The sequence below is a fragment of the Suncus etruscus genome, chromosome 14, assembly GCF_024139225.1.
Source record: "Suncus etruscus isolate mSunEtr1 chromosome 14, mSunEtr1.pri.cur, whole genome shotgun sequence".
Lineage (NCBI taxonomy): Eukaryota > Metazoa > Chordata > Mammalia > Eulipotyphla > Soricidae > Suncus > Suncus etruscus.
In genome coordinates this window covers 18467817-18484596 of record NC_064861.1, presented here as the reverse complement: position 1 = coordinate 18484596, position 16780 = coordinate 18467817, and the positions used below count along the sequence as shown (strand labels likewise).

Below are 16780 nucleotides of genomic sequence, written 5' to 3'. Positions count from 1 at the left end.
TACAGTAATATTATTCACAGTCGGTATGCCAAAAGGATGTAAGAATTATGCCAGAGGCTCAGAAAGAAAAGACAAGAGATGGGAAACATATTTCAGGACAGTACTAAAGAACTTAATGCTGTTTCTTAGTACACGTAAAAGGGAGAAGGTTTAATGCACAGGGAGGGGGCAGGGGGGTGGAGAGATTGTACAGTTGGTAAGGTGCTTGCCTGTACAAGGCCAACCTGGGTTTGATCTCCAGTAGCACATGTAGTCCTTGCACCACCAGGAGGAAGCCATGAGCATCTCAGGGGTGCTCCCCACCCCCACCCCGAGGAAAAAAAAAAGATAAAACTTAAAAACAAAATGAGCTTTTCACTATAGGAATGTATGGTCCCGTAAGCCATGACCTCAGAATAACCCTATTGGCAGGTCCACACATATACCTATTTTCTTGAAAAGCAATCAGTTTTACTCCTTTTTTGTTTGTTTTTTATTTGGCAGCCACGCCTGGCAGTGTACAGGAGTTACTCCTGGCTCTGAGCTCAGAAATCTCTCCTGGATAGCTCAGGGGAACTCTATGGGATGTCAGGGATCAATCCCAGGGCTGCATGCAAGGCAAGTGCCCTCCCTGCTGTGCTATCATTCTGGTCTCAATCAGATGAATTCTTTAAGGTTGAGTTCTTCCTACAGTAAAAGCTTCTTATAACTGAGTATATCAAATAGATTCTGCCAATGGAGGGCTGCAAAATGACTTGCTTTATGTTCATAATTGGAAATTCTCTGCTCTCTGTGGCCTATAAGTTTCAGTTTTCTGATTATATTTTGTTTTGGTTTTAGGGGTCACACACTCCCTCCTGGCTTTGTACTTGGGGGTCATTCCTAGTAGGCTTGGAGGGCTGGCTGGGATGCCAGGGAACAAACTAGCTTGGCAACCTCCTACCTGCTATACTACTTCTCCTGGCCTCATTTTTTTTTATATTTTTTTATATTTTTGGTTTTTGGCTTTTTGGGCCACACCCGGTGATGCTCAGGGGTTACTCCTGGCTGTGCTCTCAGAAATTGCTCCTGGCTTGGGAGACCATATGGGACACCAGGGGATTGAACCACGGTCTGTACTAGGCTAGCGCAGCTAGCTCCACAGCTCCAGCCCTCCATTTTATTTTTTTTTTTTAATATTCTATAGCCACTTTCAGAGAATTTAATTCAGCCTCCATTTCAACACAATTTTTTAAAATGCTTATATACAATCAAATCCATAGTCCTACTCTGTTGATGGTATATAACAAAATGAGTATTAGTGTTTGACAGCTATAATATGCACCTTCCCCTCAGCCACACAAGTATAATTTCTGGTCTAATGCAAATTTTGTGATCCCTGATCATGAACAGATAGAAAAAGAACTCACCTTTCTCTTTCTGTAAATGTTCTCTGCATCTCTCTACTATACTTAGCAGAATATATTATTCACTTTCATAGCAGAGTTCCCAATTCCTTCACTACCTCTGGACTCGTAATAGACTTCCCAAGCCCCCCTGAACATACAGGACAAGCACAGTCACCTCTCCATATATTATACATGGCAGTCTCAACAAATGGCCACAGAAGGTGGATAAAGGAGTTCAAGAGAACAAAATTAATGGCAGAATAAAAATGCCATTTTTTATTCACCATTTTTCGTGGTGAAAAAGACAAGGTAGAAAGGGGCTAATATTTTTTTTGTTTGGGTGTTATTTGTTTGTGCTTTTTTTTTGTTTTGTTTTTTTGTTTTGTTCTGTTTTGGGGTCACACCGGTGATGCTCAAGGGTTACTCCTGACTCTGCGCTCAGAAATTGCCCCTTGGCAGGCACAGGGGACCACATAGCCTACCGCTGTGCTATCTTTCCAGTCCTGTTTTGTTTTGTTTTGTTTTGGGGATTGCACCTGGCAATGCTGGAGGGCCAACTTAATGCTTTTTTTTTTTTTTGGTTTTTGGGCCACACTCGGCGTTGCTCAGGGGTTACTCCTGGCTGTCTGCTCAGAAATAACTCCTGGCAGGCACGGGGGACCATATGGGACACCAGGATTCGAACCAAACACCTTTGGTCTTGGATCGGCTGCTTGCAAGGCAAACACCACTGTGCTATCTCTCCGGGCCCCCAACTTAATGCTTTGAGGAGATTTTTTTCACTCCCAAACTAATTTCTTCCAAATAATGTGCCTTCAGCAAAATATGCAAATAATCTTAATTTCTTGTCAAGAGTAAACACAGGCTTTTTTTAATTATTAATCATTTGTAGCTTTAAAAATAAAACAAAACAAAACATTCAGCCAGGTTGTAAGTTGAGAAGAGTACGAAGGAAGTTAGAGCTATCTATTTTATTTTTTCAAATTATGGGGAAAAAAACCAAATTAATATTAAGATTCCCTAGTTTGCATTCTCTCTCACTTCTTGATGGCAATCAAGAATTGATTGGGCCACATTTCTTTGGTGTAACATTTTTCAGAAAAGATCTATAAAGCTCTGACATGATCTAATTTATGAAACTGATATTCAAGGCAATAATGTTTTATTAACACAGACAACTTCAAATAGTCCCTTTGCTGGATAGTTGGGTTCATGTTTTGCATGTAGGACATGTAGGAAGCCCAGATTCAATCCTTGGAACAGAATGGCTCCCTGAACACAGCCAGGATGACTCCTGAGCACAGAGCCAAGAATAAACCCAGAGCACTGCCAGGTGTAGCCCAGAAACGAGAGGCAAACAAAAAGAAGTAAGTGTTCCGGGCTAGAGAGATAGCACAGTGGGAAGAGTATTTGCTTTGCATGCAGCCAACTGGGTTCGATCCTTAGCATCCCTTATGATACCCTGAGCCCGCCAGGAGTGACTTCTCAGAGTAGAGCCAGGAGTAACTCCTGAGCACCACTCGGTATGACCAAAACCAAAACAAAAGTATGCGTTCCTTAACTCTGAATATATCAAAGACAGAAACTGTTGAATTGTAAGCTAGATAGAGATGGAATAAAATGAGATGGGGGGGTGAGGAGGGTATAGACAACTGATGTCCTCGCTGTGTAAAGAAAAAACAGTTTTGAGTCTAAGTGACAGGCAACCAAGTCACCGAGCTAGCCACGCTCAAGTCCCCACAGAAAGTACAGGGCCCAGAGTCTGGATCCTACACCTCATGGCTGGGTGAGTCAAGCTCTGAACTTGTCAAGCCCACACGCGACTGCCAGTGTGCGTGGCCAGGGCCCATTTGTTTACCTTTGATTCCTCGGTCCATTTTCATTAAGCGCCTGATGATTGAGTCACAGTTATCTCCTTGCCTGATGTCAATTTTGGTTGAGAAGTGACCGTTGGATGGCTGGGGATTCACTAGGGACACTGACACAGCAGGCTGAGGAGAGACAGAAAAGATTGCTGTACACTCCAGGGAGCATGGATCTCTGACTGTTTTGATTGGGGAGAGGGATCAACCCCTGGGACAGATACACTGTGAAGCACACGCTCTCCCAGTAAACCATGTCTCTCTCCCCTCTGCTCTAAGCGTCATACCCAAAGAAAACCGGATTTAATTTTGTTCAATTTCATTCAAAGCAATGATACTCAAATTCAGTGAAAAAAAGAAAACAAAGCTTATATTTACAACCAAATGCCTAAGTAAAAAATGACTGACTGGAAGTGTCAGCACTGATGATAGACAAGAACAATAATTATACTTTCCTACAACTACCAAAAGTTACTAAATTAATTTATTTTAGTTTTGGGTATTGGGGACATACCTGGGGGTTTACAGGGATTATTCCTGGCTCTGGGCTCGGGGGGAACCATATGTAGACCTAGGACTCAAACCTGGGTCAGCTGTGTGCAAGGCAAACCACCTTACCCGCTGTACTATGGCTCCGAAGCCTTATGACTGTAATTTTGTGTACCAGGCACCTCACTGAGAATATAGCAGGCATTATTCTCACATCTTGAAAGGCAGTTCTTTGTTTCAATAGGTCTCCTCCAAGTAAAACTGGAGGCCCAGTGCAATTCCTGAGCGTTCAACACTGCTCAGGGGAACCATGTATATACTAAACTCATGAGTATATAGTATATTAAACTCAGCAGGACAAATTCAACCCTCCACGCTTTTGTCCCTGTATCACCTCTCTTTCCTCTTTTCCAAAAGTTTATTTTTATTTAATTTAGGACATGAAAGATAAGTTTATTAGATTTTTTTTCTGGAGCCAGAGCAATAGCACAGAAGGTGGGGTGCATGTTCAATACCTGGCATCCCATATTGTTCCCTAAGCACTGTCAGGAGCCAAGAGTAACCCCTAAGCACCACTGGGTGTGACCCAAACACCAAAGGGAAAAAAGAGAAAAAAAACCTTCAATTTCTATTTCCATTTTAATTTTAATAAAAATCAAAATTTGAAATGTTTTTCTTTCCTTTTCTTTTCTTTTTTTTTTTTTTTTTTTTGGTTTTTCGGGCCACACCCGTTTGATGTTCAGGCGTTACTCCTGGCTTGAGAGGACCATATGGGACGCCAGGGGATCGAACTGCGGTCCTTCCTTGGCTAGTGCTTGCAAGACAGACACCTTACCTCTAGCGCCACCTACCCGGCCCCTATTTTCTATTTTTTTTAAAGGGATCACGACCACTGGTGCTCAGGAATCTCGGGATAGCTTCTTGAGGAAAGTGGATGTCCACAAGGGTATGTAAATCCTGTAATGCTCCGAGAATCCACACTAACAGGATGAAACTCAGGGACCCACATATACCAGGCATCTGAGCATGGGGCTGGGCATCATTTGAGCCCCAGTCTCCCCCGACCTTTTTTTTTTTTGTTTTCAAAACAGGTTACATGGTATTTCCCATACAACATCTTATCAGACCTCCCATTGGCCTGTGAGGTTGACTGGGCAGGAGCAAATGGAAGAGTGAGGCCCAGAGAAGCTGCACAGCAGGTCAGCAGCAGAGCTGGACCTGCCTCAGCCCTGCTGACAGGGATTCTAATTTCAATTCTTGCACTCCACCTTGTGTTTGTTGTTGTTTTTAAATCATACCTGGCGATTCTCACGGTATATTCCTGGCTCTGTGTTCGGGAAATCACTCCTGGTAGTTTTGGGGAATAGTATGCAGTGCTGGCATCGAACCAGGGTCAGCTGCATGCACGGCAAGTGCCTTAATCCCTGTACTATCTCTCCAGCCCCTATTTTTTTGTTGTTTTTTGTTTGTTTGTTTGTTTTTGGGTCACACCTGGCGGCGCTCAAGGGTTACTCCAGGCTCTGCGCTCAGAAATCACTCCTGGCAGGCACAGGGGACCATATGGGATGTCTGCCCTGTGTTGGTTGCTTGCAAGGCAAAGGCTTTCCTGCTGTGCTATAGCCTCAGTCCCCCCTATTTCCATTTTTGTCTCACAAATAACATATGATACCACTCAAAGTAGAACAGTATTGGGACCAGAGCGGTGGCGCAAGCGGTAGGGTGTCTGCCTTGCACGCACTAACTTAAGACAGACCACCGTTCAATCCCCCAGCATCCCATATGGTCCCCTAAGCCAGGGGCAATTTCTGAGTGCATAGCCAGGAGTAACCCCTGAGCATCACTGGGTATGGCCCCAAAACAAAACAAAACAAAAAACACAAAAAAAGTTGAACAGTATCATTTTTTCAAACAATGTGTAGTGTGAGCTAAACCACTCTGGGCCACTAGGAGTCAGAAGTATGGACATGATCTAAAACCCGAAAGAAAAATAAAATTAAATCATTTATAGGAACCTTTCTTTCTTCCTTCGATCTTTAAAACGATGGGTTTTGAAGCAAGAGAGATAATGTGAGGTAAGGCACTTCTATTGCATGCAAGGAAGAAGGGAGGGAGGGGAGGAGGGAGGAAGAAAGGGAGGGAAGGAAGGAAGGAAGGAAGGAAGGAAGGAAGGAAGGAAGGAAGGAAGGAAGGAGGGAGGGAGGGAGGGAGGGAGGGAGGGAGGGAGGGAGGGAGGGAGGGAGGGAGGGAGGGAGGGAGGGAGGGAGGGAGGGAGGGAGGGCGGGAGGGAGGGAGGGAGGGCGGAGGAATAAAGGAAGAGGGGAGACGGAAGGAGGAAGAAAGGAGGGGGGAAGAAAGGAAGAGGGGAAGAAGGGAAGGAGGGAAGAAGGAAGGAAGGATGAATGGATTGATGATGGGTTTTTCATATAATGAACACTAAAATTTCTTCTAGATCTAAAACCCATTGAGTATCTTTCAACCTACTTCCGTTCTAAAGACATTAAGTGGTTTTCCAGGGCAGCAATCTTCCCTGACTTTATCATCTGCTTCGGAGGCAAACTTGACCTCTATGTGTTCTAGCTATAGAGAAAGGAAAAAATAGAAGTTATCAGTATCACTTAATATAATGAAAATTAATCATTGTCTCATCTGATCAAAGCATAAACTAGCTTCTCCACTTAACATGAAATAGTCTGAGCCATTTTTATTATTTCCACATAAACACTAAATTAAATCTGCCATCTAATATGTAACACACAGATATCTCAGTGATAAAATATATATCTCTAATCACGTTGGTCATAGGAGAAAATGAAAATTAGTATAAAAGCCAGAAATTTATTATTTGAATCTTTTCATTGGAATACATAAAAAGACTCAGAAATAGGCCTATTACATATCTCCAAAATAAGATGACATAAATGTAATATAATAATCAAATTCTAACAAAATCAATTAAAAGGGGGCCCAGTACCCCCCAAATAGAATGAGATATTCTAAAAGCATTTGATTAAAAGCTCATTCACAAAAAAAAAAAAAAAAAAAAAAAAAAAAACTCAGTCACATGTCTCGAAGATGTGGGGAAAGAAATCGGACAGATATGGTTACTATTTTGTATATGGGATGAATTAACTGATTATTTTTTCTGCCTGCAATTTCTTCTACACTCACCCAGCCCTTTACTCAAAAAAATTGTTTTGGCTGATATATTTTGGAAAGGTACTAAACACAGAAATATATAAAAAGTTCTATTATAAAACAAAAGAGCTCTTACAAACCTAAAATTCAACTATCAACAACATTGTAAATCACGGTTCTTTAATTAAGTAAAAAATTATTTTTTAAATAAAACTGGATTAGGAACCAAGTGATAAAACAGTGGGAAGGGTGTTTGCCTTGCATGAGGCTGACCAGGATTCGATCCCCAGCATCCCATATGTTTCCCCAAGCACCACCAGGAGTAATTCTGAGCACAGAGCCAGGAGTAGCCCCTGAGCACTATCAGGTGTGGCTCAAACTCCCCCACAAACACACCCCCAAAAAATGATTACATGTACTACCTATGTTGAGCATATGCTGGATACTTAACTTTAAACATAACCCTGGTCCCTCTTACCTCAAGGGAATTGGTCAGGTAGACAATGTTCTCCATAAGAACTGCTTGTTCATCAAATTCTAACTGTAAATCCAGAACCCGAGGCCCCATCTTCTCCAGATTTTCCTAATAGCCCAAGTCGTTTTGGTAAAAACAAAAAATCACATTAAGAATATGATGACAAAATATATTTTCTCCAAGCAAATCATTCTTCTCTCAATTGATAAAATCCTCCAGTTTGAACAGTATTAAATACATGGTTTTACCTCTGCTTGTTAATGAAATTACTAGTACAGAGTAATTATCATTTAAATCACAGTAATATTAAAGCAGCACTGAAAAGGCTGAAAAAACAAGGATTTCAGACTTATAAAATAAACAGAGTTTTATCATTTTTTTATTTAAACTGACTTAATATGCAAACTCAAACTATTTGCTTTTGACAAAGAATCAAACAAATGTGTGGTTTGTTCAGATAACAAAACAAGTTTTAACTTTCCAGTGTACTGCAACTTCAGAAATATTTCAAAGAATAGTGAATTAATTATAACAAAACAAATACTTTCTAAACATATTTCTGCAAATTAAAAAAAATTGAGAGCTCCCTACTGTTGTTGCTCAGGAGGCCTTGTGGTGACAGAGATTGAACCTTCAACATGCTAAGTACATGATCCAGCCCTGAGATTCCCTCAGGGCCCCCAAAAATATAGGGGTCCAGACACAGTGGTGACTGACTACACTGTGAGAATTATGGCTCAGTGATAGAGCCCCTTCCTGGATTCAATTCCCCAGCACCACAAAAAAAAAAAATTTTTTTTTTTTTGGTTTTTGGGCCACACCCGGTGATGCTCAGGAGTTACTCCTGTCTATGTGCTCAGAAATCGTTCTTGGCTTGGGGGACCATATGGGACGACAGGTTTTAATGTCATAGTGTATCAGTACTCAGATTATACAATAATTTACAAAAAAGAATTGCTGAGGGCCTGAAGAAACATATAAAGGCATATAAACTGAATGCAATGTAAATGTTTGCAAACCAAGAGGGACAGGTTTGACCCATAGCATCTCATGGTTCCCAGAGTACCAGAAAGTATAACCCTGAGTAAAGCCTAAGCACTGTCAGATGTGGACCCCAAAACAAAAACAATTTCTTAATCTTTATTTTGTTGAAATTAAAAAATATTCACTGGGGGCCAGCGAGGTGGCGCTAGAGGTAAGGTGTCTGCCTTGCAAGCGCTAGCCAAGGAAGGACCACGGTTTGATCCCCCGGCGTTCCATATGGTCCCCCCAAGCCAGGGGCAATTTCTGAGCGCTTAGCCAGAAGTAACCCCTGAGCATCAAACAGGTGTGGCCTGAAAAAAAAAAAATTCACTGTTCAAAATGCACAATAAGTCAGAGAAATAATACAGTGGGTAGAGCATCTGCCTTGTAGATGGCCAACCATATACAAGTTTTTGTTTTTAGTTTTTGGTTTATTTTTGGGCCACACCGGTGACACTCAGGGGTTACGCCTGGCTATGCACTCAGAAATCACTCCTGGCTTGGGGGACCATATGGGACACCAGGGGATCAAACCACAGTCCGTCCTTGGTCAGAAGCGTGCAAAGCAAACGCCCTACTGTTGCACTATCGCTCCAGCCCCACAACCTAGGTTTGATTTCCCCATTCCAATATGGTCCCCTGAGTTGACCTGAAGTCATCTTGAGAACAGAAAAAGAGTAGCATAGCCCTGGGGCCGGAAAGATAGCATGGAAGCAGTGTGATGCCTTGCATGCAGAAGGACAGTGGTTGGAATCCAGTATCCCATATGATTCCTCGAGCTTGCCAGGAGCAATTTCTGAGTGTAGAGCCAGAAATAATCCCTGAGTGCTGCTGGGTGTGACCCAAAAACAAACAAACAAAAAAGTGTACTTTAATGGAAGCAGGGAGGTAAGACAATGGGTAGGGTGCTTGCCTTGTATACAACCAACCAGGCTCAATACCCAGCACAACCTATGTTCCTCCAAGTACCATCAGAAAAAATCTCTGAGCAGAGCCAGGAATAAGCTACCATACCCAGATATGGTGGAAACAAACAACCCCCATCCCCCCAAATAACGCACCAAATTAAGAAATGCATCCCTCAAAACTCAAGTTCATATACACTATACTTAGGACAACTGCCTAAAATGTTTAGGCAGTACTTCTATGAAGATGGCCCAACATAATCACAGTAGTCATTGCTTTAATTTCCCATTAGAGTTGCTTCTTTTCCATAGGGAAAAAAAATGCTAGAAAGACATTTTCTTATTCCCAGATTTACTAAACTCTTTCAACATTTCATTTTCCATGGCAAATTACTTATACTCTAGAAACAACTAGGGCCAGAGTAAAATAAAGTAGCCAAGGTCTTTGCCTCAGGCACAACCTATCCAACTTGGGTCCCTGCACTCAAGGTAGGTAATGCTACGAACTGAATCGGGTTGGCTGCCTGTGAGTCAAGCTCCCCAGTCCTGTGCTATCTCTTCTCCCCTGTACTATTACTAAGCAAGGCTCCCAGCTTACCTTTATCATGGCAACAAATGGCATCACTTTCTTCATGTATTTCTTCAATTCTGGCAAATTGCTTAGTTCACTAGCAATGACTTTGTTATCAGGCAATTTTCCATTATTGGTCTTAAGAACAGAGAGAAGAGAATGTGGCTTTCCAAGCACCACGACACATGGAAGGTTAACAAACAATCCGGTTCAAAGGATGTACATTTTGGGGGACTGGAGCCATTGCAAAGTGAGTCTTGCATGCAGCCAACCAGATTCCCAGCATCCATATGCACCCCCCCAAACCTGACAAGAGTAACTTTTGAGCTCACCATGAGTGGCTCAAAACCAAATAAACAAGCAAAAAAGATGTATATTTATCGAATACAGGAGAAAAGAGCTATTATAATTTTTCATACAGTAAAAGCACCTCTGGAATTTTCACATCAGACCTTATCCAGTAAGACACAAAATGCTCTTACTAAAGATTTTATTTATTTTCTTTTCTATTTTTTTTTAATTTTTGTTTGTTTGTTTTAGGGCCACATCCAGTGATGCTCATGGTTAGTACTAGCTCTGCATTCAGCAATCGCTGCTGGCTCAGGGGACTGTATGGGATGCCGGGAATCAAACCCGGGTCCGTCCCGGTTGGCTGTGTGCAAGGCCAACGCCCTACCGCTGTGCTATCTCTCTTGCCCAGATTTTATTTCTCTTCAGACATCTACAAGCATTTCAAGACTGAGATGTGACTGGTGATACAAGAGGTATCTCATAAGAGTGAAGACCTGAGTTCAATCGCCAGCATCATGCAAAAAATTAGTAAATAAAAACATTTTGTGGGACTGAGGATGTAGCTCAGCAGTCAAGCCTTGCATGTGTGAGGCCCTGGGTTTAATCCTTAACACTACAAAAAATAATAATACTTTAAAATTTTTTAAATTTCGGGGCCGGAGCAATAGAGCAGTGGTAGGGTGTTTGCCTTGCACACAGCTGACCCAGGATGGACCTTGATTCGATCCCCAGCGTCCTATTTGGTCTCCCAAGCCAGGAGTGATATTTGATTTTTTGGGGGGGTCACACTTGGCTTGGGAGACCATATGGGGCGCCCGGGGATTGAACCGAGGTCCATCCTAGATCAGCTGCGTGCAAGGCAAACACCCTAGTGCTGTGCCACCGCTCCGGCCCCTGGAGTGATTTCTGAGCACATAGCCAGGAGTAACCCCTGAGCGTCATGGAGTGTGGCCCAAAAACCAAAAATGTAAAAATTAAAAATTATTTCATTAGTCGTAATGCCTCACCCCCTAAAAGGAAAAAAAAAAAATAAGAACCAGAAAGAAGCTTAAAGAGCTGTAGCATGTGCTGAGGGTACAGGATGCACCAAGTACCACTCGAGCTCAGGCCCTGGAACACAGCTAGGGAGGCACAAATCAATTTTTAAATACCTATAAACTATGACACAAGCGTTTAATTATGTCTACTTTTTTGTTTTGTTTTGTTTTTTGGGCATACCAGGTGACACTCAGGGGTTTATTCCTGGCTATACGCTCAGAAATCACTCCTGATTTGGGGGACCATATGGAATGCCAGAAAATCAAACCATGTTCTAACCTAGGCTAGCACAGAAAAGGCAGACATCTTATAGCTTGCGCCACCACTTTGGCCCCAATTATGTCTACTTTTGAATATTCTTCCTTATGGTTACTAGAAGTGTGAAAAAGAATCCAGGAAAAGAGAGACAGCTCAGCAAGTAGGCAATCTGCCTTGCACACAGCTTATCTCCAGCACCCCACATGAGCCTGCTAGGAGTGCAAAGCTAAGTGTCCTACCCACTGAAGTCCCTAAACTAATAATTTTTTTTTATAAAATAAAGACAGAACTTGAAAGGAAATTATCCTTCCAAATAATGCCAGATGATGTTATTTGGAAACTACATAATATCTAGTCAAGTGACCACTAAGTCACCGGAGAGATAGCACAGCAGTGTTTGCCTTGCAAGCAGCCGATCCAGGACCTAAGGTAGTTGGTTCGAATCCCGGCGTCCCATATGGTCCCCCGTACCTGCCAGAAGCTATTTCTGAACAGATAGCCAGGATAACCCCTAATCACTGCTGGGTGTAGCCCAAAAACAAAAAACAAAAACCTATAACTTCTGAGGCTAGAGAGATAGCATGGAGGTAAGGCATTTGCCTTTCATGCAGAAGGTCGTTGGTTCGAGTCCCGGCATCCCGTATGGTCCCCCGAGCCTGCCAGGAGCAATTTCTGAGCATGGAGCTAGGAGTAAACCCTGAGCACTGCCGGGTGTGACCCAGAAACAAACAAACAAACAAACAAACAAAAAAAAATATATATATATATGTAACTTCTGAAAGAACAGCGGTGATGTACTTTTTTTAATATCTGGTGTGCACATACGATATTTAGTAATTCCACTAATTCCCTAAAAAGGTTGATACATGGAAAGCTGGTTTACAAAACTGAGGTCACCTGGGGGTAAGGAGGATAAATGAATGAGAGGAGTTTGGGGGAGCCCTAAGAGAGGAAATGGGGAATGCTGGTGGAGGAGTGGTGTTAGAATGCTGCATACATTAAACTTCCATTAATGGTATTCTGTCTTGGTACCTCAATAAAAACGGGAAGGGAAGGGAGGGAAAGGAGGGAAATGAGAGAAATGAGGTAAAGGAAGGTGGGAGGGAGGGAGGGAGGGAGGGAGGGAGGGAGGGAGGGAGGGAGGGAGGGAGGGAGGGAGGAAGGAAAAATGGAAGGAAGGAAGGAAGGAAGGAAGGAAGGAAGGAAGGAAGGAAGGAAGGGAGGGAGGGAGGGAGGGAGGGAGGGAGGGAGGGAGGGAGGGAGGGAGGGAGGGAGGGTAGCAGGTAAGTAGATAGGTGTGGATCTGAATATATGACCCACTGAGGCACAAATTCATTTGCTTGCCTACCAAAATAGGTTTTCTCCAAATTTGAAAGATTTGTTTCTATTTCTACTACACACAATCCAAAGAGGAGATTGCTCATAAGAAATACATAAACTACTACTTTTCTCCTTCCACCAAATTTTATATATTTAAAATTGCCAAATGGAATATAGGCCATACCCAATGACTCCTTTCCTTAGTAGTAGCTCCCGTTTGAAATTCTCCATGCTAACACCTTATGCTTTGACATAATTCTTAACTGTTCATTTTTTAAGGGCAGATTAATAAATGGGATCTAGTAATAAACGTTCAAAATAACTTGAACAAAAGATTTTATACAACATACTTTGTTTCTATATTTTAAGTGTCATAAAAACGTTTTTGGGTTTTTTTGTTTGTTTATTTTCAGTCACACCAGGCAGCGCTCAGAAAAAGAAGAAAGAAGAGAGAGAGAGAGAGAGAGAGAGAGAGAGGAAGGAAGGAAGGAAGGAAGGAAGGAAGGAAGGAAGGAAGGAAGGAAGGAAGGAAGGAAGGAAGGAAGGAAGGAAGGAAGGAAGGAAGGAAGGAAGGAAGGAAGGAAGGAAGGAAGGAAGGAAGGAAGGAAGGAAGGAAGGAAGGAAGGAAGGAAGGAAGGAAGGAAGGAAGGAAAAGAAAGAGAAAGAAAGAAAGAAAGAAAGAAAGAGAGAGGAAGAGAAAGAAAGAAAGAAAGAAAGAAAGAAAGAAAGAAAGAAAGAAAGAAAGAAAGAAAGAAAGAAAGAAAGAAAGAAAGAAAGAAAGAAAGAAAGAAAGAAAGAAAGAAAGAAAGAAAGAAAGAAAGAAAGAAAGAAAGAAAGAAAAAGAAAGAAAGAAAGAAAGAAAACCTAGAACTATTGAGTTTCCTTTAAATATAATTACTATAATAATATCAGACTGTCAAAAAATAAAACAAGAAAAACTGAGCTTTCTGGGGCCGGCGAGGTGGCGCTAGAGGCAAGGTGTCTGCCTTGCAAGCGCTAGCCAAGGAAAGGACCACAGTTCGATCCCCCGGCGTCCCATATGGTCCCCCCAAGCCAGGGGCAATTTCTGAGCGCTTAGCCAGGAATAACCCCTGAGCATCAAACGGGTGTGGCCCAAAAAAAACAAAAAAAAACAAAAAAAAAGAAAAACTGAGCTTTCATTATCTATGAAGAATTTAAAAATCTTTTTCGTTTGCTTCAAATTTTCTCAAACAAATTGATAACTTTTCATGATCACAGGTCTGTACTTTGCTTCCCTTTGGGGCTGGGAGCAATATAACAGTGGGAAAGGCATTTACCTTGCACAAGGCAAATCTATATTCAATCCCTAGCATCCCATATGGTCACCCCAGCCTGCCAGGAGTGATTGCTGAGTGCAGAGCCAGGAATCACCCTGTGGAAAAGCCAGGTGTGGCCCAAAAAACTAAAAACAAAACAAAACAAAAATTAAATTTTTCTCATGTAATTGAGTCACAACAAATTTATAAGGCAAACACAGATCTGCTGTATAATTTAACCATGCATATCACAAAGCTCCACACACATCTTGTAATTGCCTACAAGTAGACTCAGACTATTTTTGTATAAAAATTTCAGAAATGATGGAAAACCAGATCTTCCCTCAATGTCTGCTTAGCAGGCACCAAGGAAACAAAGTACGTCCCAAGCCCAGAAGTAACTTAAACAAAGCTGCCTGCCTTCCTCTTCCCAGATACTGCCAACATCCTCAAAATAAGACAAAACACAAAAATGGAAGGCGAAGAGGCCCCTGATAGCATCACCTCAAAGTGGTTTCGGAGAGTTGACAGAGTCACATGTTGCCAAGATGGGTAATTCTTTGCCACATAGATGGTGCAATGAGAAGGTTTCTGGGGAAGCTGTTTGTCCGTCTTCTATAACGCAAAAGGCAAGGTAAAGACATGTGATCACTTTCTAGAAACCACAAATGCACAGAACTCAGCTTCAATATACATCACTTCTGCCAGTAACATTAAAATACAAACGTGCTTCAGAACATAGTCCAACACATATTACTAAAAGCCACCTTCATTTTCATTACTATTCAATGTTATATGAACAATAACTTTTAAGGAATGGACTTTTTTGATAAGGGAATGTGGGTTTGAGGTCACACTTAACTAAGGCTTGCTCTTGGCTCTGTGTTCAGGGATCACTCCTGGCTGAGTTCAGGGAATCCCAGTGGTGCCAGGAATCAAACCAGAGTCAGCCACATGCAAGGCAAGCATGTTACCTGCCCAACTATCTCTTGAACCCCAGGAATGACCTTGGTTAAGAAGAAAAATGACTTTACCTTCCCTTTAGCTGGCATCATATAGTTCTTGAGTCTCAGCCTAAGGTCATGAGCCACTTCCATGAGATACTGTGAGGAGCGGATCAAGACTTCATCCACGGGACCCGCCACAGGCCATGAAGCATTCATAACTGAGTCAGGCTGACACACACACAAAAAAAAATAAAGATCCAATGAGATTAGACAACACATCTATTTTATGACTCTGAATTACAGTTCCACACCATGGCTACCATCTGTAAGTGTGTGCTGAAAGTTTGAACCTGACTACACATAACACACTTCCCCAGTCCCTGATCTAATGTTCCCTAGAATTCAAGCTGTGAAGTCTGACTCTACATTCTTAATTAGCATCCATTTGAACAGAGTATTAATACCCACACACATATGCTCACTTTCAAAGAAAATTATGTAATGCTAATTTGCCTAAATTGAATCATTATTATATAAATTATGCACACTCTCAGTTTTTATTCTATTAATACCACCAGTATTGAAAGTATGGCTCTTCAGTCTATACATCAAGAGCACATTTTTGCATTGTTCATGCACTAAAAATACAAGAGACTGTCTAATAAGGCTGGAAAGGAGTTATTAAACGAGTGAATCTGCTTATCTGCAAGCCTAGGAGAAATAATTGAATTTATCTTCACAGTAAGAATGCTAATATAATATCCCTGAATAGCCCTATATATTCTAAGAATTTTGTATAAAACCAGGACATTTATGCAAATATATGCTTTTATCTTTGTTTTTAAGCAGCTCTGAGTTATTTATACCTCTTCCAATATTTTCACCTTTTTAACAAGTTGCTGGAAAAACAATACTATTCATACATGTGTTCAAACATGTATCTGAATATATGCAAATAAATTACATTTCCTAACAAGACTTAGATGATATACAATCTACAGATCATAGGATCTTTTTTTTTTGGAAGGGGGTTTAGTTTTTGGTCTTGGCGACACACACAGAGGCACTCAGGGTTTATTCTTGGCTCTGCGCTCAGAAATTACTCCTTAAAGACTCCAGGAACTATATGGGATACCATGGCTAGAACTCAGATTGGCCATGTGCAAGGCAAATGCCTGATGTGTTATCTCTCTGTCCGCATTATATGATCTTCAAAGAAATACATTGTGCATGAAAGCACAAACATGATGCATCTGTACAAATAGGAACCTGTCCATTTAATCCACTGTAATAATTAAATGATGATCCAGCATATTTGGGGGGTGTTGGATTTGGGGGGTCACACTCAATGATGTTCAGGGGTTACTCCTGGCTCTATCTTAAGGGCTCAATCTAAGCTGTGTTCTGGAGACCTAATAGGAGGCCAGGAATCAAACCCAGGTTGTCCAAACACAAGGCAAGCACTTTATTTGCTGTACTATCTCTCCAACCCCTCAGCATTATTCTTTTTTTTTTTTTTTTTTTTTTTTTTTTGCTTTGTTGACCACACCCGGGACGCTCAGGGATTACTGCTGGCTATGCTCTCAGAAATCGCTCCTGGCTTGGGGAACCAAATAGGACCCCAAGGGATTGAACCACGGTCCATCCTAGATAGGGCACGTGCAAGGCAAATGCCCTACCGCTGTGCTATTGCTCCGGCTCCTAAGCATTATTCTTAAAACACTCATTTTTAGTTTATCTTTCCAATACCAACACAATTATACCATTTCCTTAATGAGGCCAAAATCAAAACCACCAAAGTCATCTTTTTGTTGTTTTGGTT

The 16780-nt window shown here is 41.7% G+C and overlaps 1 protein-coding gene across 1 annotated transcript in view; it reads right to left on the bottom strand.

The window, feature by feature from the left end:
- Positions 1–16780, bottom strand: part of LARS1 (leucyl-tRNA synthetase 1) — a 70677-nt gene that overhangs the window by 2609 nt on the left and 51288 nt on the right. The window contains exons 26-31 of the mRNA XM_049786843.1: positions 15046–15186; positions 14516–14626; positions 9855–9965; positions 7332–7436; positions 6200–6295; positions 3226–3358 (exon numbers count right to left, since the gene is read on the bottom strand). Of these exons, the coding sequence (XP_049642800.1) occupies positions 3226–3358; positions 6200–6295; positions 7332–7436; positions 9855–9965; positions 14516–14626; positions 15046–15186 (697 nt within the window). The remainder of the gene's footprint in view (positions 1–3225; positions 3359–6199; positions 6296–7331; positions 7437–9854; positions 9966–14515; positions 14627–15045; positions 15187–16780) is intronic.